The sequence below is a fragment of the Sardina pilchardus genome, chromosome 5, assembly GCF_963854185.1.
Source record: "Sardina pilchardus chromosome 5, fSarPil1.1, whole genome shotgun sequence".
NCBI lineage: Eukaryota > Metazoa > Chordata > Actinopteri > Clupeiformes > Clupeidae > Sardina > Sardina pilchardus.
The window spans coordinates 5,676,618-5,698,552 of NC_084998.1; the positions used below are offsets into that span (position 1 = coordinate 5,676,618).

At 43.4% G+C, this 21,935-nt stretch overlaps 1 protein-coding gene across 1 annotated transcript; it reads right to left on the reverse strand.

Moving 5' to 3' along the window:
• Positions 1 to 1,495: 1,495 nt before the first annotated feature.
• Positions 1,496 to 21,744, reverse strand: LOC134079947 (dixin-like). Its single transcript, XM_062536110.1, has 17 exons — positions 21,548 to 21,744; positions 18,378 to 18,507; positions 17,600 to 17,725; positions 17,217 to 17,469; positions 15,586 to 15,705; positions 8,631 to 8,734; positions 8,377 to 8,531; positions 7,867 to 7,956; positions 6,994 to 7,047; positions 6,640 to 6,690; positions 6,418 to 6,522; positions 6,231 to 6,284; positions 5,844 to 5,936; positions 5,631 to 5,705; positions 5,158 to 5,217; positions 4,504 to 4,668; positions 1,496 to 3,741 (listed from the first exon to the last, which is right to left on the reverse strand). Exons 1-17 carry the CDS (start codon positions 21,605 to 21,607, stop codon positions 3,628 to 3,630), a joined length of 1,809 nt encoding a protein of 602 aa, XP_062392094.1. The 5' UTR covers positions 21,608 to 21,744; the 3' UTR covers positions 1,496 to 3,627.
• Between the last annotated feature and the right edge of the window lie 191 nt (positions 21,745 to 21,935).

The following is a 21,935-nucleotide window of genomic DNA, read 5'->3' on the forward strand; positions in this document are numbered from 1 at the left end:
CTTACTTTACATGCAGATCTCCAATCATATCCAGCATGCCACTTGCCCAGGTAAATGGGTGTATGGGAGGGGAAACTCCCATTAGGCCTATGTCCAGTAGGCCTAAATAAGATTCCTTTGCATGCAATAGGGATCATGTGCAGGTGACAGGTCTCATAAAGACAGGGATCTTTTAGCAACGCCGACACATGCATCCGGAGATACTTAATAGCATCCAAACGAATGTGTCAGAGTTATGCATTCTGAGAGCAGTTGATATCCGTTATGCTATGTCAATCAGTCAATCAGATTGACATAGCATAGCACCAGAAGGCATATTAAGAACTTCTCAGTGGCACTGGGATTTTTGGGGTTATGGCATTTAAAACATGCCATACATTTTGAATCCAGTGGAGTTAGTGTTTTACAGTTCCCATTTTTAAACAACTTGTTGGTCCTGATTTATCAGTGTTTTTATTGTTGTTTTTTATTTACTTAATTAGATCTAAGTTATAAATATGTCTGTTTGCTGCCGAGTGATTTTAATGAGCGGCTCGTGTGCTATTGATGGTGTGCAGGCCACGTCTGTCATGGACTGACACATAAAAGGTCCTATGTATACAGTACGTATAATATGTATACGGGTGGCCTATGTGCTTGATGTGTTGTCTACAGAAAACATGGGTGAACTTTGTGGTGCATGGTCACTTTTTACATATATATATATATATATATATATATATATATATATATGTGCATATTATTATCTTATGTTTCTAATTTGGTTTTCCATTGTTTGTATGTGGTGGACATATGAAGTACGACTGCTGAAGTACTCAGGCCCAGCATGGGACAAGGAAGACCTAGAGAAGCTTGAGAGGCCGGCCCCTGACATCACGGACATGACGGCTGAGCTTCCTGATGGGTTGTCCTCAGAAGACAATAAAGCACTTAGTGATGGCACCATGAACTGCAAGTGGTGCAGTAAACCTATCCGGCGCAAACAAAAGCACATGCAGTTTTGGCATTTAAATCATGGCATACATTTCGAAGCCAGAGGCATTAGTGAGTGGTTTACAGTTCCCATTCTTAGACCACTTGTATGCTTGGTCCTGTTTTATGAATGTCTTTTTATTTAATTTGATTAAGTATAAGTATAGATCATTTGTATAGAATTACACAAGTTATCAATATATGGAATGCACAAATCAGCAAAGAGAAGGTATAAATAATTGTCTCTCCTTGCAGAAAAATTCACCATTCCCTGTTTTTGTGAAACGGGAGAGGAACAGGTGCCCTTGCCATTGGCCTACTGTACCTTCTTGTCTCACGTGTCTTCTTGTTCTGAGACGTGCTGATAGCTTCACGATTTCAAGGAATTTCTTCTTAATTTTCTCCCATTGGACTAATTACATTAGTTAGGTTAAATTTAAAGTCTTCATTATCATAGATTAATCAACTTCCAGCTTTCAATCACACAATGAAGTGTTGCTTCAAGTAAGAATAAAATAACATATCTGTAAAAGATGTAACTTTATTATATTCAAATGTATTAAATGTGAATCAAGAATATACACAAATTTAACAATCTCAATGAAAACCATCCATTTTCTTTGAAAATGTCCAACTGCAGTGATAAAGTGAAACTGTTTACAAAAGCTAATGTACAAAGCCTCAAGCTCAAGTAATCCTTTTTTTAACTTGGCCTATAAAAACAACATAGTTTTCTGTGCAACAATAACATGATCAGAGTAACAAAACACATAATGAACATCAGAACACAACTCTTGATGAGAACATTCCTCAATATTTGCTTTCCCAAACTCCTCCACACAGAGACAGAGAATTCTGTGTTTAAGGATGGGCATTAACAGTGCAATTCAAAAGAGAGTCATTCTAGACTAGGTTCTTTCTTGGTTCTGGAAAGGCAGAGGGTTGTATACGAAACACAATGAGAAGAATAAAGATTCCTCATACCCCTAGCAGTTGAGAAGCACTAGAGGACCTCAGGAACATCCATAGCCAATCCAGAACAAGGGTTTCATATTTCCAGAGAAACCCTGGGTGACATGTTGCCAAGACCAGAAAATGGCTGCCTACATTTCCTGCTTTGATTAGATGCTAATATTAAGTTTACTATTTAGTCTAAACTAGGCCTGTGAGCACATAATGCACTTGGAACCATTCAAAGAACTGGAAAATAAAGAGCTTAGAACTACTGTAGGACTGCATGAAATCGTGTTGAGCAAAATCATAATTAACTGTACCAAAAAAAACCCCAGAAATAATGATTTTGAGCTTGAATCTTACTTAGTATTATTTAACCTTTAACCTACAAATAGCATCAGTACAATAACATTGATGATGTATCACACATCAGTTAGTGACAATAATTACATGGGTGGCATGATACACAATGTAGGAACATAACAAAGAAAACATAATTGATTTAAATGGATTCTGCACTGAAAAGAATAAATGTTAATTTTCCTGAAAAAAATCCCGAGTTCCCTAAATGGTTCCTGCACTATGTTTGAATACAGAACTGAATACAGAACCTTTTTTCCTAGGAGTGCAGATTAAACAGGACACGTACTGAGAATAACAATCAGAAATGTTTAAATAGGCGTTTCCACACCAACACTTTGCATCCCAGGGGGGACCCAAGCTCTGTAGAGGAATCTGTTCGCATGATTATAACAGATGTGTTTCCAAAGTCATCTCCACACTGCTCATTTTCAGTCCAGAGTGAGAGATTTGGATTGGATTTCTTGTGGTCATTCTCACGTTCAATATCTAGGGTCCTGTGAATGATACCAATATGAACCCAGTTTGCTTATCAGTGACTGCTGCATGACACTTCATTTGCATTTTCACTACCCTTATAAAGTCAACCAAGAGCATGTAAACATTACTTCAGAAAAGTAACAGTTACACACAGTTTTAGGTACTGTATGCTCCAGTAGGTAGCTAGTTCTTACAACATCCACCATTTTGTGATTGTACAGTACATGTTTGTATGAAGGAGAGACAGGTAGACATGTCTGTCGATTCAACAAATAACACAGGACATTCATTATGTACTGTACTGTAGGTCTGTGACCTGGCCACGAAACACTGCCCTTGTTCATCCACCCAGGAACTTCCCTGGTATGAAAAGGGTAAGTGTGAAAATGCAATTGGCACTCAAAAATGAAGCTATGACCATGGTAATACTTCAAGGGATAATTGAACAAAGTGAAAATGATGTAATTTTCTACTCATAACCTCATGCAAAGGAGTCACAAGGTTGGCTTAGCAGTGTGGTCAGACTTGAGTCAGTCAACAACGTGTCTGTCATGGACAGAACTGACAACCACTATCTGCTTCACTGACATGAAGACAGGTTAATAACGCCATCATCAATCTTCCTTCATTTTGAAGTATTCTTCCAAGTCCAGATCACAGACACTTGGACACTGTTGGCCAGCAGTGGCAAGGGAAGGGGATGGGGGAGGGTGGGGTTCCTGGACTCCCTGCACAAACGTTCTCCTGGGCCCCCAAAAACGTTTTCACCATCTTCTCTTGCCTGACCGGAGGTCCTCAGCTCAGCTTTGGGGCCCCTGAGTAGTCTCTGTCTCCATCTGTCTATCCTGCTGGTGGTGTCTGTCAACCGGTGTGAGTATGATACAGTCCGAGGCCCAAGGAGCTTTTACTAGAACCAGATGGCCAGGCGTCATGGTCTGTGGGGGCAGCTTTACGTCCTGGTGATTTCCCCCTGACCTGTAACAGAATAGAAACAACACTGTAGTAAGATCTCTTATACACCAACAAGTGATTAGGTCTCTCAGACACACAGTATCTGCCGGCACACAATAAGCCTATTTCAGCGTCCAGGGCTCCAGCCCTGTCGAGGTTAATGACACCTTAATTGGCCGCGTATAACAGCTTCCTGTTCCTGTCTTTCCTGTGGACTGTGCTGTTAGATAAGTGGCTTTCTACGGGATTGTTTAAATGTTCTAACCTAAACCTCTGCAAACTTGACAAAGACACTTCTTAAAAAGCGCAGCGTTTTTAATTAATCTGTTGACAGCCGTCAGCCGGCGAGTAGTGATTGATTTGAAATTCCAACGGAAGTTAGTTTACACGGTGCCGACATCTTGTGAAATGGTCTAATTATCTACACTACCAACACAGTCTGACATCAACTCATCTAATGTACTGTACATTAGATGAATGGTCGTGCATCATTCCCTCAGTTTGCCTTGAGATGGGAGAAATACGGATTTCAATGAAACCCATGAATAGGAATTCCTGCTTTCAATGCTGTAAAATGATGATTTTTACATTGCTGAAAGCAGGAAGTCCAACATTGAAATCCGTATTTCTCCCATCTCAAGGCAAACTGAGGGAATGATGTACGACCATTCAAAAACATGACTGGTTTACTAAAGATACAAAGCTTCATGCTAATCGGTGAAGTGTCCCTTTAATGCTAATCGGTGAAGTGTCCCTTTAAGTCTGGAGCTGTTCGGCGTGGCGTACCCTGCGCTCGTGTGGGGGGCGGCCGGGCTCGGTGGCGTGGAGGCGGTCCATGAGGCTGGCCACGCCCTGCTCCAGCGTGTCTAGCGTGTGCTGCTGGGGGTCGTGGTGGCTGAAGCTGCTCCTCAGGCTGCGCAGCGCATCCCGCACCAGATGCAGCTCCTCTGCCTGCCCAGGGCGATGATAACAACAACAACAATAGGTCACAGTTATATAGCGCCTTTCTCAAACACAAGGTCGCTTTACAGAGTGGAAATAGAACAGCAAACAAACAAACAAACAAACAAACAAACAAACGAAAAAAAAGAGTAGGAGGAAAAAGTAGGAGTTATGTGTTGGGTGTGGAGAAGTGATCATTATACAAAAAGGTCTTGAGTATCGGGCAAGAACACATTTGGACAAATGAATGAGAACAGGAATTTTAATTCCTGCAGGAATTCATTGTGACCAGTCAGGTCATCTCTGGCCATGGAAACCCCTACTGTATGTATTACCATAGTACATACTGTATTATTACTACACAGCCTCCTCTGCAGATTTACAAAAGACACGTCTGTGAAGAAGCTTTACGAAACATATACAGTGCGGTATATATAAAACATAATACTGCTACATAGTGTAAAAATAATAAGTTGAATAAGGTCGGTTTTTTCGTACCCCTTTGTGTGTCTGGGGCGTGGACGTCTCTGCGTATCCATTATTGTAGGCAACAGGGACCTGGACACAGGGGGAAAAGGATGTTAAAGGCGTTCAATCCTAGTTTCAGGAGAATAATTTCTATTCACTGGAGTTCTCAGTTTAGCTCCATGGCCCGTCCTATCAACATCTTATAATCCTTGCCTGAAGTACACCTAATTAATGTGGGTGTAATCGCAATTGTATGCACAATGCATAGTTAAGAGTGCAACTGACAAATCCAGTTAGCTATGGTGAGGGAAAATACAGGGCACCGAGGAAGCTTATTTCGAGTTATCTCGAGCTTTTTGTTCAATCTACAGACAATGCTTCAAAGTGTAAGAAAAAGGCTTGAGGAGTGTTTCATTAATCTACTTAAAAAAGGAAAAAGGGTCTAACAGGAGCAGGATTGAGAACTCCGGATCAGTCTATATGGCTGTGCATGCATGCCGTACCTCCTCTGGATCATGATTGTTCATCAGCTCCTTCAGCATACGCTCCTTGCGCTCCAGCTCCCTCTGCAGGCTTGTCTGTGAATTACACGCATTCATGAGCACCACACCATCTGGGGAGCTGCCCAGCCGAGCCGAGTGCCCTTTAATTAAGTGTTTCAGTGTGAACTAGACTGCGCCTGACTGCGGGTTAAAACGTGGCACACGGTCAGTTACCTGCTGGTGGCTGCTGTCTGAGAGTTTCCGCAGGGAGTCGTCCAGCTTGGTCTGCTGCTGCTGTAGCAGCCTGTCTTTCTGCCCCAGCTCTTTCTGCAGGAGGAGGACATAGACACGTCAGCAGGTTGTTGACTACGACAAAAAAACCTCAACGGGCACAAAGCTGGTTTGGTGGTTAACCCACTCAGTCTCGATACCCAACCACTACAAATCTGTGTAAGTCGTTTAGGGTAAAAGCATCTGCTCTCTTTACCACACTGCTCCATATCTTTCTTTGCATCAACTCATTGATGCTTGTGAGGGGACATACTCTGCAACGTAGTTCTCATCAGTCACAACAGTATGCTGTAGGCTTAGCGGAGCACCTTTAGATATGGCTGAACTCACCTTGTAATCGCTGAGTAGTTTGTTTCGTTCCTCCAGCTTTCGCTGCAACTCCACCTGGGAAAACAGTAGCGATCAGATTCTGAGCCAAGTCTAAAAAGAACTCGAGACAAAGTTGTATACAGAGGACTAGTTGGAACTGACTAGACTAGTAAAGAAACAATGAAAAAAGGAGCATTGTTCAACTCACATTCTGACCAGTCAGTTCATCTCTGGCCATGGTAGTCCTTAGAAGTTCTTGTTTCAGCTGTAAGACAGACGCTTCCTGTACTGCCATTCTCTGCTGCAAGGCATCCTGACAAAAACAAACAAAAAAATACTTTTTAAAAAAATATCACAATATTTCACTCAGTAACAAGTATGATTTACTTTTGCTATAACCGAACATGACCAAATAAAAGGTTTACAGTACCTTGACACCGAGCAGATTTCGTGCCTCTTGTTTGAACTTGGATAGCTCCCGCTGCAGAGAAAACAGTGGGGGAGTTTAATGCACCATAACCGACATGTAAGACAGGTGCACAAACAAACTGACAATCATTTCTTGCAATCACAGTTTAATACATTTTTTTTCAGTTCAATTCGTAGTTAAGAAAACGTCTGAAACCCAAATCATGAGAGCAAATTACTGGCAAGAAAAAGTTGAGGTACAGTATGACACTATGCACACATTACTTCAAACATGCCTGAGTCCTGCTCAAGTGAACAAATAGGCAGAGGACTTCAATGTGTCCTGTCCTCTCTGCAGAGCAGCAGGGAGCGTTACCTTCAGATCCTGAGCCTCCTCCATGCTTTGGTCCAGACGACTCCGGATTATGATCTATGCAGCACAGCAGAACGGGAGAGAAAATCCTCTTAGCTCAAAAATCAAACAACGGACACACAATTCTTGCAAACAGCCTCAAAGATCCCTCTACGAGGACCTAGCAAAGGGTGTGTTCCCGCCCAGAGGTCTCACACAGGAGTTTCGAGAGAGAGTTTCGACCGCGAGGGAAAGAGGGGAGAAGAAAGGGAGGGAAAGCATAGTGCTGAGGTAGAGGACAGCTAGTCAATGGTTAGAAGGGTAAATGGATATGTGTGGGCCCCACGGAGACAAAGCAAAGTTCACCAGGTGGGGGTGGTGGAGGGACACCTGATCTCCTGTGACATAGTAGCCAGGGAGGGTGGAGACAGGTAAAAAAAAAAACCTACATCACTAGATATATACATAAAACCTCGAGACAGGTAAAAAAAAATACATTACTAGATATATACATAAAAGTGTACACACTCATTTTAATTAATTTATGTTCTCATTTCTTTTATCAACATTTGGAACATTTCAAATAACTAAATGTACAACAATAAACAGACAGAAGTGGTCAACTACATAGTAGATAAAAATAAAAATAAAAAACCTTGCATGAGTGCTTTGAGAGACAGATACGTAAAGGGATTCACTAAGAGAACGTGCGGCTAGATAGTAAAGGGATTCACTAAGAGAACGTGCGGCTAGATAGTAAAGGGATTCACTAAGAAAATGTGCGGCTAGATAGTAAAGGGATTCACTAAGAGAGCGTGCGGCTAGATAGTAAAGGGATTCACTAAGAGAGCGTGCTGCTAGATAGTGAAGGAAGCTGCCAGGCGGCTGCTACTGTACCAGCTGTTGCTCTGCATTGTCCACTCCCTCCGCAAAGCCCAGAGACACGTCCTGCTCGTCTTCTGGCAACGACCCATGGAGGAGCAGCGCCTGCAAGCCCACACAGATGGCACCACACTCACAAATGGCACGCCGAATCCCAACACACTACTCCACTGTTCACTGACTCACGTCACGAACCATCACACACTGTTTGAGCAAGACCTCCACGGTCTCCTGCATTAAAAGGGCACGCATATACAGTATGATAAGAGATCATGTGATCTGCGGTCAGGCTAATCTCATTTTCTTTGCTATTGCTTTGGCATTCATATTAAGATAACGGACAAATCGTAAACAGTGGTTCCGCTCAGTTTAATGTTGTCCGTTTTACTTAAATTTCACTAAGTTGATGTGTAGCCTACACAAACAGATTTGACCTATCGATTTGTTCACAAAATAGTACTGTAATTCGAATAGGAAAAAACAAGTCCACGGAGGCATGTGTATGAGGTGTTTTTTCTAGCACACCTGTAGGCTGGACACCATCCTCCGAGCCTCCTGCATCTCCTTCTCCAGCTGCTCCTGCTGCTCACACAGCTGCTCCTCCCATACACAACTCCCAGCGGACCCATCAGGCCTGGAGCCAGACAACTCGTCGCACACTGATGACCTCACCATGTCATCTGGAAAAGTCAGTCGGAGACATGCAGTCAGAGTGTGGTCCAGAACCCAATGTTACACCTGCAGTAATAGAACAGTCTTCACATGTGCACACAAATTACCTGATTTAATGGTTTCCACTGCTTGGCTTTTAACACCTCCTCTCTGGTCTTCTGAAACACTGTTAGGTGCTTTAATAGTCTGTGTAGGGCTGGGTGACCTGAGACTGAGGAGACAGAAGAAACAGAAAATATCACAATAGTAAGTCAGCCGATCAGTAGTATTTACTATATGCACTGTTGAGAAGATGCACTGGAAAGCTCTTCCTTGTTTACAATTATTGTGCTTAATGATTCAAACATAAGCTCAATTATTTTACAAAATCCATTATTCATCAATTCATCACTCAATCACATGGAAACATATTATGGGAGACCACACAGTTATCACAGTCAATCAAACCCAAGCGACAATACAGTCCATCAATAAACAAACAGCTCAACCCAGCCCACCAACCGAAGAGAGCGCTCGTTGCTAGAGACGGTTGCCACAGTAACCTCAAGTCCTGACAGAAAAAAAAGGTGTCGGGCACAGCAATGCTGTTTGATCTGGGGATTCATCAATTATGCAAAACTGACCCAATTCAAAGTCGCTTGTTTGCAGGTCAGCTGTTCTGAATTATTGAAGCTCTTCCAATAGGATAAGGCAAGCTCATAAGTACTCTATACTGCATGCGTGTCACACATCTGTTCACAATCTGATCATAAATATCCTCGTGGATTCAGTGCTCTGGTGCAAGAGGGAAACAATAGCTGTCAGGACACATCAGGAGGACACATCAGTCATTGGCGCTGGTGAATGATGTCTGTTTATTCCACATGAAAGTAAAGTGGACACCAATCAATGCTGATGCAGTTCCCTGTGCCTCAATTTAGCACGCACGCACACACACACACACACACACACACACACACACACACACACACACACACACACACACACACACACACACACACACACACACACACATACAAACAAACAAACCATGGGCTATGATGGGCATTGGGAAATCTGTCATTGCGCAACATACAAAGCCACTCTGATCGATCTTCACTCTGTATCTGTTTAACAACAGTGAAGGATTACGTGTCACATACTGTAGAACAACTGGCAACACAAATCTCTGTTTACATAATACAAGGATTTATTTTTTCCCCTTAACATCAATAAAATAAATACAATTAAACTATTGACAGCTAAAATATTCTAACTAAAAAGTTAAATTAGACATTTACATGCCTTTACATTTTAGTCAAGATGTGATGATACACTAAGTTTTACTAAGAGCTTATGGCTTTAATCTTATATTCAGACATCTTGAGAATTTAACTTCGTAAGAAGTAGGTTATTAGCCTGGTTAGCACGCAGTGTTTCTCAATCGTAATTGAGTGGGTCTGGAAAAGGATAATTGACTTAAGACTTCCAGCAGGGGTGTAACTAGTAGTGAAATTAAACTTAAATTGGTGCATTAAACTCTTACCAAATCATTTCAGAAGTGTAGCAATCTTGTAAACAAAGCTTTAAATACACTTGTTTACTCAATTCCAAAGAAATACATGTTCATGCTACATTAGCAATTGTATTTGTGCGCCCGTGTTTTGGGAAAATTGGAAATGGACTTCAATGGCCTCTTGGCCAGACAGACCTGCAGATGAAAATTGCAAATGTGCCCAAGGTTCGTATGGGTATTCCCAGCCTAGTAAATTACAGTAGGGACAAAGAGGCAAAAGTTGAACTACACCGTTGTCCCAGTAATGAACACTCTCTGCAAAAGGTCATTACATCACAGGTATCAGACAACATTGACATTTTGTTGGTGGGTGCAAAATATGACAACTGAACAGAATAAATCAAGAGCCAAGAGTCAGCGCTGAAGATGACTGTCTTCTGAAAATGTCTCATAGAGGAACAACAATAACAAAAAAAGATTGAGTCACCCTCCTACAGTATCTTAAGTAAAGCTGCCAGTGAGCGTGAAACCACCTCATTGGCGAGACTATAACATAATAGATTACAGGGATGTCTATATCGGGCTCCTCTCATTATTCAGCACAGTCCTGACTAAGTGAATGCTACGTTATATAACCGTTTCAGCACTGCATTAGCTTGGGGAGCCTAAGGGAAGAGTGGCAGTCCACACTATAATGCAGTCCTTAAAGGAGAAATACGGTGAGGTTTCACATAGATCTCCGTTTCTCCAGGTCACTGAGTACTGTCGATACGAAACAAGATGAAAACAAATGGTTGTACCTACAGTAGCACGAGTTTCTACAACCAGCAGCTAATGCAGCCAGACAGCTACAATACTACACTATAGCAGAGACACTTATATATGAGGAGACACTGCACTGGAAAAATCGCCCATTGAAAAGCATGGGGTAACTTCGTAACGCGAAAGATGGCGGTTGTTTACACCGGTTGGCTATGGTTGCACATGTCCCGCCTCTTCCAGTGCCGTTGCTCCAATCATTTGGCCGATGCTTGGCGGTCACGCTTTTTGAAAGCTGCGTCGTGAAGAATAGAGCATGCGCAAAATGACCAAAATTACCAGTAAGAAAAAGGCTTTTTAAGCGTTAATTTGATACAAAACCACCAAACCTTTTCAGCGATTTTAGTCAGATTTTCATCGCTATTTCAAACATGTGATTTTTATGTCTCTTACACCTCGGAACATGGACATCCAGCTCTCTCCCCATTCATTTAGATAGAGCCTGGTCTTGTTCCGGTCAAAGTCGCTGCCCGACCCCATGGCCAATATGGCTGCCGAGTGACGTGACTTGCTTTAAAAAGACTTTGACTATAGGGGCATGCAAATGGAGGCTCACGGACATGCCCCCACAGTGTAACTGGGAGCTGCTGGTTGTAGCAACTCGAATTAGGTAAAACAGACTATTTTAGTTTTGTTTGGTGCCGACAACACTCTATCTATGTGAAAACTCGCCGGATTTCTCCTTTAAGCCTATACTCAAAGGACAAACCTCAGCCTACCCAAGACACACAACAAAAGACTTTGTCAACCAAAAATAGCTGCTTGTGTCTGAATGTGTTTACACTGCACTAGCAATGTACTTAGCTACAGATCCCTGTTGATGGTGACTGCTGTTTGTTTTACAGGACCTTAACATAGCGGAACAACTAAGTTGCATTTGTGTTCTGAGCACAAGACAGGATAAGACAAGCCATATTTTCCCAAGCCAAGATTCCCATGACACTAGTGAGAACTCACAAGAGAAAGAAGTTCAAAGTAATTACTGCCCTCAGCAGTTTGTTATGTTCTTCCCATAACGTATCAACACATCCCAGGCCATTATGGGACCCCACTCCTGTTTCAGAGAGTTCTGGACCAACTACAGAAAGACCCAACACGAAGATAGCTTATCTTTTCGCTATAGCTAAATTACAGGAAATTCACTGGGACTGTGTATTTACTTTCTTTACCAAAACAATAAATGATTCTCGTATGGCAAACAGACGAGCTGTCCCAAAACTAAACATGCAGATCACAGTGTTCAAGAAGACTGAAAATAACAAAGACAAAATGTTCTCAGTCAACATGCATTGAGTGACTCTTTCAAAATCTCTATCCTTGCAGGCACTAACAGATAAAGATTACAGTGCATACTGTAGCTCACAGCACACCAACTCACAAGAGCACAAGAGTACAACAGAGCTTGATGCAGAGCCAGTGAAACTATTACATATTCTGTGAAAATGAATGAAAGCACTTCATAAAAAAAAACAACTGAACAGGCTCTCCCATTGGGACAGTCTGCTAACTCCATCCCATCACGTGCGGTGTTCAACATGCACTTCCTGGTCTGTTATGCTGATCAGCAGATTGCCTCCATGTGCACTGACTCAGAGAAGGCGAGGTAAAGTGTTTACAGAGTCTCTTAAAATCAGCATTTAATCCTTGCTAACCACTGAGGCTATATATGAGATTTAAAAAAAAAAAAAAAAAAATGAAAGCAAGGCAAAACGAATTAGCATGGATTTACATAACCTTACCATTTGAATTGTTTGGCTCCCATGTTGTTGCTGTTGAGGATCTATGCAGTACACCCACGGCAGCCTCTGCTGCTCTGGCTAAGCCTAAGGAGAGGAGCGGCACCACCACTGTGCCCCAGTCCCCACCATCCCTCTCCTGCACAGCCCTGCCAGGCGGCCCCACACTGGGAGCAGGAGGGAGCTCTCCACGCCACCCCACGCCACCCCACGTCACCCCACGCCACGCCACGCAGCGCCAGAGGAGGAAGGAAAGAGCTAAGTAAAGTGGAAGTTCTGAGGGAGTTGGAGGAGCTCCCCTTCCCCCCTTTCCTATCCGCTCAGGGCTTCCCGTCCCGTCCCGTCCTCACAAGTTGTCCAGAAGGCTCCGGCCACACGGCAGCTCACAGCAGCTGGTGCTCAAGAGTGGCCGGCCGGCGCTCGTGAAGCGGCTCTAGGCAGTCAACACTACCGCTGCTCCTTACTGTACAGAGAGTGCAAAACTGCTCTGTTTTTTTCTCTCAGCTCCAGTCAGGTCACATGTGTTAATGGTGTTTTCGTCCTGTGCTGCTCAGTCCAACCTGAGGAACATAAAAGCGGAGCCCCACTCTGTCATCCTCCACGCACGCACGCAGCTGCATCCTCTCCTCTCCTGCCCCCCTCCTCTCCTCTCCTCTCATCCTCTCACTGCGAGGGCTCTCCTGGGTACGTTAGTTACCTTCCATTCATGAGCACTGCTATTCTGCTATTCCTCCACAGGCTCTTTGGGTCCGTGAAGCTCTCGTTGTCTTACGGGGAGAAAACACTGTGAGGTTCTGCTCTTACGATTCTCATGTCTCTCTTGCGCCTTCCTTTTCTCTGTGTGAAGATGGCTCAACCCCCCTGGTTACCCTCCCCCTGCTCCTCAAACCCACCCCCTCTCTCCTTCCATCTCTCTCTCTCTCCCTCTCTCTCCCTCTCTCTCTCTGTTCCCTTGGTAGTATTAGACTACAGTTGCACTGTATGTATTTGCCAGTATTTCAACAGTCTGACTAGAGCCAAAGATGCAACTGATCTGCATTTAATCTGTTATATTTGGCTGTTAACATGTTATCTAACACTGAGCATGAGGTTTATTCAACCAGTAATGTATATATATGAGGTGCTAACAACACAAAGTGAGGTCATATTTTCTATTCTTTCAGCAGATCATTTGGACTTTCCAAAACACAGCTCTACCAAAAACAGCTGGCCACAAATATGTGACCGGGGGAGAGCCCACATTTTTTGACACATTGCTTTGCTTGTTGTCATCTAGGCCATTTTGAGATCTCGTGGGCATTGTTTAGCTGGCAACAGGGAGTTCATTGTCTTTATGCAGTATACCGGAAAAAAAGTGGATTTCTTTACCAGCTAGTGCCACTTATACCAAAACCATATGTGTATATGCCAGCCGTGACATAAAGGATAACAGGCGTCGAGTTCTTCCATTAACAGAACTAGTGGAGGGAGAGTAGGCAAAGAGCTTCACAGCACAAAGGAGTGGATTTTCCTCTGCTGATTTTCAATGCCTCAAACCTTTTCTATGAGTTATGACTTACATTCTATGGAACTTGAGCTGTACTGCCATTTGCTGTACTGTTGAATTCTCTCATTCTGTGGCAAAACAGAAAGCGCCATTGTTTTCATTATCGGGGAAAAACATCACATTTGGTGAGTTTTTAATCTCTGGACAGCATGTGATAAGATCACACAGCAAAAACAGCCATCTTTTAACCTTTTCCTCCTGTTCTAGATCTGTGGAATGGCCCGACAGTGAAATATTACGCAACATGCCTTCCTTCCCCTGGGAGTCAGGGACCCTCTGTACTCTGTGTTATCATCAATCTTCCCATTAAATGAGGACAGTTGCTGCACACAGCTCAAGAACTCCCCCAACCTCCACCGACCCCAGAGATTTGGCCTACGTTTGGAAAGCATAAAAAAGAAATAAAAATAATAATCTCTGAAGTATCTCCTATTTCCTGTCATCGTGGAAAACTGTGCAGCCAGATAAAAAAAAACACACATTTAAAGCAACACTTAAGCACTTTTCCTCTGTCGCCCACGCACACTATTTGTCTATCCAGCAAATAACGATGTCCACAGACAAGCTAGAGTATATTGCAATACACAGTATGATGTATTGTGACAATGAAACAAGTCAAATTCGTAATTTTTTATGTCTCATTCCATCGAACTACAGATCTGCTACCTGATCTGGTAAACTTACAGTGCAGTTATAGCTGATAGAGGGCCACGAAGTGAATGCAGAAGTGCCGTTCACCCTGTTACCGGTTGATGAACCACTGAAATGATTTTGGAAACATTATCTTAAGGCACAAAAAACGATTTAGTGTCGCTTTAAACTCAGCGAACTGACGTATTGATTGTGCTGAGCAACAGAACATCTCATCCAAACCATCAAAGCCAAACACATCCGCATGACCGCAGACTTTACCCATAATCATTTTAATGCTTTTTCTCACAGGACTAAATCGAAGAATAAAATGTTTGTATTGAGGCGCTTTAGGCTTTGCCGTGCTACTGTTTGCCCAAACAAGGCAACCCATGAGCACAGCATTATAGTGCAGGCCTCTGGGGCGGCACCAACTCACAGTATGGCACCATTGTTCCTTCTTGGCCTGGTTGTGCCTTGCAAATCCCTAAGGATGTTGGCAAACCAAGCAGCGTCACAGAGCTGCTGGTCTTGTGCTTCGTGACAGTCTCCTGAGAAGTGGTACTTCAAAAAAAAAAAAAAATAGATACCACCCAAATATTTGTGTCCCGTGGCAATCACACCCACATGCGAATCATCCAAAAACAGAACTTTCTGTTCCCCCCCAGTGCACAAATCAACCGTGTCTTTGAATTTCATGTCCCCCACCCACCCAGAGACAAAATGTACTATGTGACTTACCGCTCAGACCCACACACTGAACACTATACGGGCAAGACAAACGTGTGTATATGAATCATCATCAGAAGTAATGACCGTGTCAGGCCGTTCCATACCTGGGTGACCTCGTGTCCGAGTCCTCGTCTGGGCCCTCTTTCTGCCCCTCATACTGCTGCACCAGAGCCCGCACACTCCAGCATGGGGAATCAATCTCTTTGTAAACCATGTTGCCTTGGCTGCAGAAGGCAAGATATCACCATACAGAGCGTTAGACTGACGGGTCAATATGCCGGACAGACACAGGTACAGATACTGTGAGCTCACAAACTGTTTCTGGTAATGACGATGTAAACACATACATTTACTATATTTGCATACATACTGTATATACATGTTGTTTTCATGGTATTCTGGCAATATTCTGAGAAGTTTGGAACTGTTTTGTGAACTATGCAGATCAGATGGTGGAGCCAGTGTAGTTCATTGTCTGATTATTTCATAAGGTGCAGTAAACTCTGTGCTGTCAAAATAAAGGTCTTTGTGTGTTTGAAATAAATGTCCCACTCTTCTGAAATGGTCATGCATTAGAGGTCCATTCATGGCTTTAAACCTGATCAGTATATCCATATGACAACCAGATGGCACTAGCTTAACAGAAATCCGAACTATCAGATCCTCTTAAAATGAGAGTGAGCACATACCCCTCTAGTGAAATAATCCTATTAAACACATAGTTGCATGAACCAAAGGGGGAAAAAACTATGGAATACATGCATGTTCAGCATGAAACTGATTGGACCTGAGAATGCAATTTGTGACCAGGATGTAGGGGTGTAAAGATAAGAGTATTCCCACTGAAACGTTCAGGCACAAGACGTATGTTCAATACAAATGCGTAAAGAATGTGCCAAATGCAGTCAATAACAGTAATCAACAGTAGGCTTTTTTGCTTGGGGACCATGTTTCAAATTTGAGTTCCCACACAAACATACTAAGTAGTGGACCATACGTTAGTTTAGTCAATTAACATCAAAAAACATTTGACACCTGATCAAAATACTATTCCCACTGCGATTCAAAAATATTGTCAGTGAATTTAGGTTAGCAGTACCTACAGGCTTACTGTACTGAAATTGAACCGAATCATGACCTCAAAACCGAGGTACGGTTTTTGTGTACTGTTACACTCCTACTAGCATACACTCTGTACTTCTCCATACTTTATACCAGAGGGTCTCCCACTTTTTTCCCTCCGCAAGCTACTTTGGCCAAATGAGCATGGGCAAGACCTACTGATGTTTAGGATTAGTAATTGCATGCATTCACATGCTGTAGCTAATCTCCACCCAAAACAGCTGAATAAGCTTTGTGTGCGTTTTAAGGCTCCTTCCACCACCTTTACCTTATCTGTTTGAAGACTATGAATTTGATTTGATAGGAATTTTATCAGGTTTACAAACTAACTGTGTTGCCAGATTTATTTTCCTTGAACCTTGTTTTACTAGCGGGCTACTAGTTGGTGACCCCTGGTGACCTTCTACAGACACACACACATTTTTTGACATTGACATTGACATTGACACACACACACACACACACACACACACACAAACACACACACACTCTTTCACTAACAAACTAATAGATATCTGGACTGGAGTATGCCTATTGGGGGATGAAGCGCTGGTTGTCTGGCGTTGATCTTAGTCCCAGGTAAGGTAAAGTGCGAGACAGGTGGGTAGCTCACCTGTTCCACTCCTGTCTCAGGTGAAGCAGAGAGCGGCCGGAGCGAGAGGCGTCCTGCCGGGCCACCGCCAGCGCCGCCACGGCATTCTGTGCCATGGCCATAGTGGAGTGAGGCCTGTGATTGGGCGATGACCCGGCCGTGCCCCGGCCCGTCGTGCCGCCCGCCCTGTGACTGGCCGAGGCGGAGGGCTTAAAGTGGGCTGCCAAGGCCAGGATCAGCCGCATGGCAGACTTGAGATTCCCGTCCACGATATCTGGCGTGATAAAAGAGACGGACAAAACCATTATCAGCACAAATAACAGAGGCTGTGTGTGCTGCACCGTGTGGATCCAGAGAGATAGTCGGCTTAAGAAACAATCCCTCGGGGAGGGGATGTCACACACCTCGAGCGGAGGTCTGCGGCATGCGTATCCTCTTGGAGGACATGAACTGGAGGACCTTCTCCACATTCTGCCTCTTCTCCTGGGCGTCCAGGGGGGCGTAATGAATGCCGTCGAGGAGCTCACCGGCTGAAGAGATGTCCAACGAGAAAACAAAACAAACACTAATGACTGAGACAGAAAAACCTACGACTCTATAGACCCTTGCAAAATGTTCCTTGTGGGTTTCCGAATTGAAACATTCCAAACCAACGCAGATACTTTGAATTTAGACTTAGACTTTAGCATAATGCTCTACAAAATGTTGACTTTAAAACTACTATTAGTTCAATGTTGTAAACTGTGCCCGCGGAAATGCCATAGGAGTTTGTTTATGCTGTTCTTCAGTTGATGCAGTTGAAAAAGTCTATACAGTAGCTGGATACTCATGAACACATGTCTCTTACAGCCATAATAGAGTTATTTTAGCAACACCATATTTTGGGTGGCCCACCAACAGCCAGTGGTTTTCCTGTCTGGCCCACTGGGTAATGAAGGCTCAATGGTGTTTTTTGCCCCCAACGGCACCTTCCAGGCATCACAGCCTTAAAGGCACTACCTTTACCCTATACCTAACCCTAACCCCCTCAACCCTCGTCCTACCCCTAAACTGAGGGGAGTAGTGCCTTGAAGGCAGCGCTGCCTGGAAGGCACCATTGAGGGCAAATAATACCAAAGACCGGTAATGAAGCTGAATAGCCCAGGTCTATGAGTGCAGCCGTCCACTGCTGTCTGAACTCACCCACAATCTCAATGAGGTGTGCCAGCACCACGCCATCTCTGAGGTCTTGCCGGAGGTCGTGGACAGGCTTTACTCCAGGCTTCTTCCGCAGCTGTGCATTCACCCAGGACACATATGTCGCCACTTGTGGCTAAAACAGATGTAAGATGGGGGGGGGGGGGGGGTGATTGAATGAATGATTAGATAGATGGATAGACAGATAGATAGATAGATAGATACTTTATTCATCCCCAAAGACAAATAATAGTGTTCCAGCAGCCATACAAACACAGCACTCACATACTGTATACTGTCCACTACTCACAAAAAGTTAGGGGTATTCGACTATCGGGTGTAATTTCAGGATGAACCTAAAATTCACCATAACCTTTATAGGTGAACTTGACCTTCTCTGAAGCTTTGAAGGTGTAGGTCCAACAGTTCAATGTTTCAGTATTTTCTGTACTGAAACATTAGGTTTCACCCTATAACTTTATGAGAGTAATGTATGTACATAAACATAATCCACAAGACCCACTCTGAGGGAGGAACAGAGGCACAGTGTACACTTGATTGTTAATGCCAGTTGATAAATAAAATCAAATGTATCACAATTAAAACACTGCCAGGTGAATAGAAAGGATATAGAGATCAGTACTATAATTACTTATTACATTTTAATAAATGTGAATAATCTAAAAGGATTGTTACACGTTAAATTCAGCATGATTCACATCTTCGATTTACAGCTGAGCTAAAAACAAATGTGACCCCTCAAAGCTATTATGAAAGTAATGCTATTACAACCTACATTTCATGGTAACTTTTAACCATTCAACGCCAGTCAATTCTTATGTAGATGACAAGCAGCACATTTATTTATCCATTACACCAACATCCGTTACAATGGATTTTGTAGAAATCAATATATGCTCATCATCCTTTACAACACTATGCGCAGAGCACAACTCTTCGGGTCAGGCTCAGATCACGTTTACGCACATGCCTATTTCTCGCGGCCTCTTAAGGCAACCAAGCAGACAGCTCTTCCAAGACTTCTCAACCTTGAGCTAATTTGGAACCGGCACTGCGCTGTCGGCCCGCAGTTAGGCGTCCAGTCCTAGTGCCTGCTTGGATAGTGCCTGTGAAAGGAGCTTTACCGATCAACGCTCTGGGCTCACCCCTTCTGACAGGATAAATCCACCCCTCTTTTACCCACACTAGTGCGTGCCTGCTGGTTTCGGCAACAAGGATTAGGCAGACTGGCACTTTCACTGCCTCGTCACAACAGCAGAGCTTAGTGTCCGGCACCCGAACTTCCTTCCTGCACAGCTATTCAGCGCGTAGGACCGGGGCCCCCAAACCCATCACCTACGCCCTTGCCAAACAAAGGGCGAGCAGGCAAAGTTGTGTCCCCCTTGGCAAAGCTTGAAATCAAGAGGGATGAATGAAAAATGTGCCATGATGGTCAGTGCAGTGACGCTCATGAAAAACATCATCCTCAAAGACAAGAAAACTACATGGCAGAGTTGAGCTAAAGAGCCATTGCCCATTCAACAATCTGAGAGGAAGTTACATGATGGAGAAACTATGCAAAATGAACAAGATGAATACGGTCATCAGTAAAGTGCACTTAGATTTAATACCTCATTATGTTTATTAACATGTTATTATCTTCTCCAGAACTAACACGTAAACTGACAGATTATGTCAGGTGGCCCGCACTGAAGTGTCCTCCCTGAACAATGGCAGTGAGCTTTGACAGCCACTAAATGAATCCAATCAAGCTCTAAAAATGGCTCAAAGATCTTCACTTGTTTATTTAGCGTGTGGGTAACTGCTGATATCAAACTGCTGTACAATCGCTCGGAGACAAAGCCCATTCTGTCCGAGGTATTTCTGTCACACTTGAACTCACAGCAGCCGCTCAGAATGGTTCAGTTCCCCGGAGGATGGCCTCACACAGGGCCTATTCAGTCGGGAGGCTCTGGCGGCTGCTGGCCTAGTTGTCCTGTGGGAATGTCAAGCTGGTCCCCTGCACAAGGTGGAATGAATGGGCAAACTGTCTGTTCCCACGGCGACCCATCAGCTGGGCACCCACTGTGCAGCACCCAAGAGCCCATGTGCTTATATACTGGGCTCTTTTGCAGCATGGTGCAGCAAATGATTGCAGTAGCCTACACAAGTAGACAGACCAACCAAGTAACATCACCAACTGCCAAAGTGCCATTCAGATAGCAGGCTGAGGGTCAACAAATGTACACAGGTTGCTGAAAACAGCAAGCAGCACATCACAGCATATTACAAAGTTAGCCTACTTACTGTCTTTTACAATAATAATAATAATAATAATAATAATAATCAAACGACTGAGTGATCGAGATTGCCATTGTCATGATAAAACACTGTGGGATTTTGGAGCAAGGCATCAAAACAAAGTAAGCAACATTGTAACCAAATCTATTGAGTGAACTGTTACATTAGTTTGAGCTTTCTGAGAATAATGAACTTGACTTGTTGTCTCACTGCGCACCAGTTCGCTACAACAGCGCCCATTCTACAACTCATAATTAGGTTCCAGTATAACTGTATAATTAGGTTACAGTATAAGTCTATGTGGCAAAACCTGCGAATGAATTCAAAGATACGATAGAGACAATGAGTTGGTGTTGGGAGTTCCCATTGTACAAGTGTTGTCATTCGCTCGGACTAAAGGCTATCTATAGACTTCTAACGAGTTTCACCAATTTGTAAGGAAAACAGACTCCGCTCCGTCAAACGTAGAGACAACACGCAACTGCACGGACTTCCCATGTTCGAATGTTATTCTTTACTATCTATATGCCTATCAATACAATCTGTACCTATATCTCTATTGTCGTCTCTATAAATACAATTAAAACATGCCAGTAAAACACTTTACGAGCTACTGTACATTCGGAACGTTGCACACCGTTTCCTGTCCGGAGAACAGCCAATAAAACAAATGCTTAGTAAGTTATGCTTCACCACTGAGAAATAACAATAACATCATCGCTGTGATGTGGAGAATAAACCGTAACATGACAAGCAAAATGACAGCGGCTTAGTGAGCATTGGCTAGCTGTAAACATATAAAATGTTAGCGACTTTACGACATCCCATACTAGTAAAACAGGCTTAAGTTATGAATGATAAGCCGTGCATTGTACCTCACTGAAACCCTCCTGAAGCACGTCTAGTAGATTTCCTTTCGATAAGGATGCAATCATTCTTCTGCATACAGAGAGATGTGTGCGAAGGCAATTACAGAGACGGTGACAGATCACAGGATAGATAAACCCGGTTAGGCATATAGGTGCATTAGGCAAACAAAGAGAGGTGCAAGTACACCTCAGCCAGCGGGATGGCCATATGGGCAACCCCCGTTAGCTTGCTATGCATGTAACAGGATACGAGGTGGACTAGGCTCAGATGGAAATGACGCGCATGCGTCAACTGTAGTTACTTCTGTGTTGTTATGGATACAACATAGCATGCAGCAGCCGGGAAGCTTAAATAATGTGGACACTCGTACATTATGTGAATTCAGATTCAATA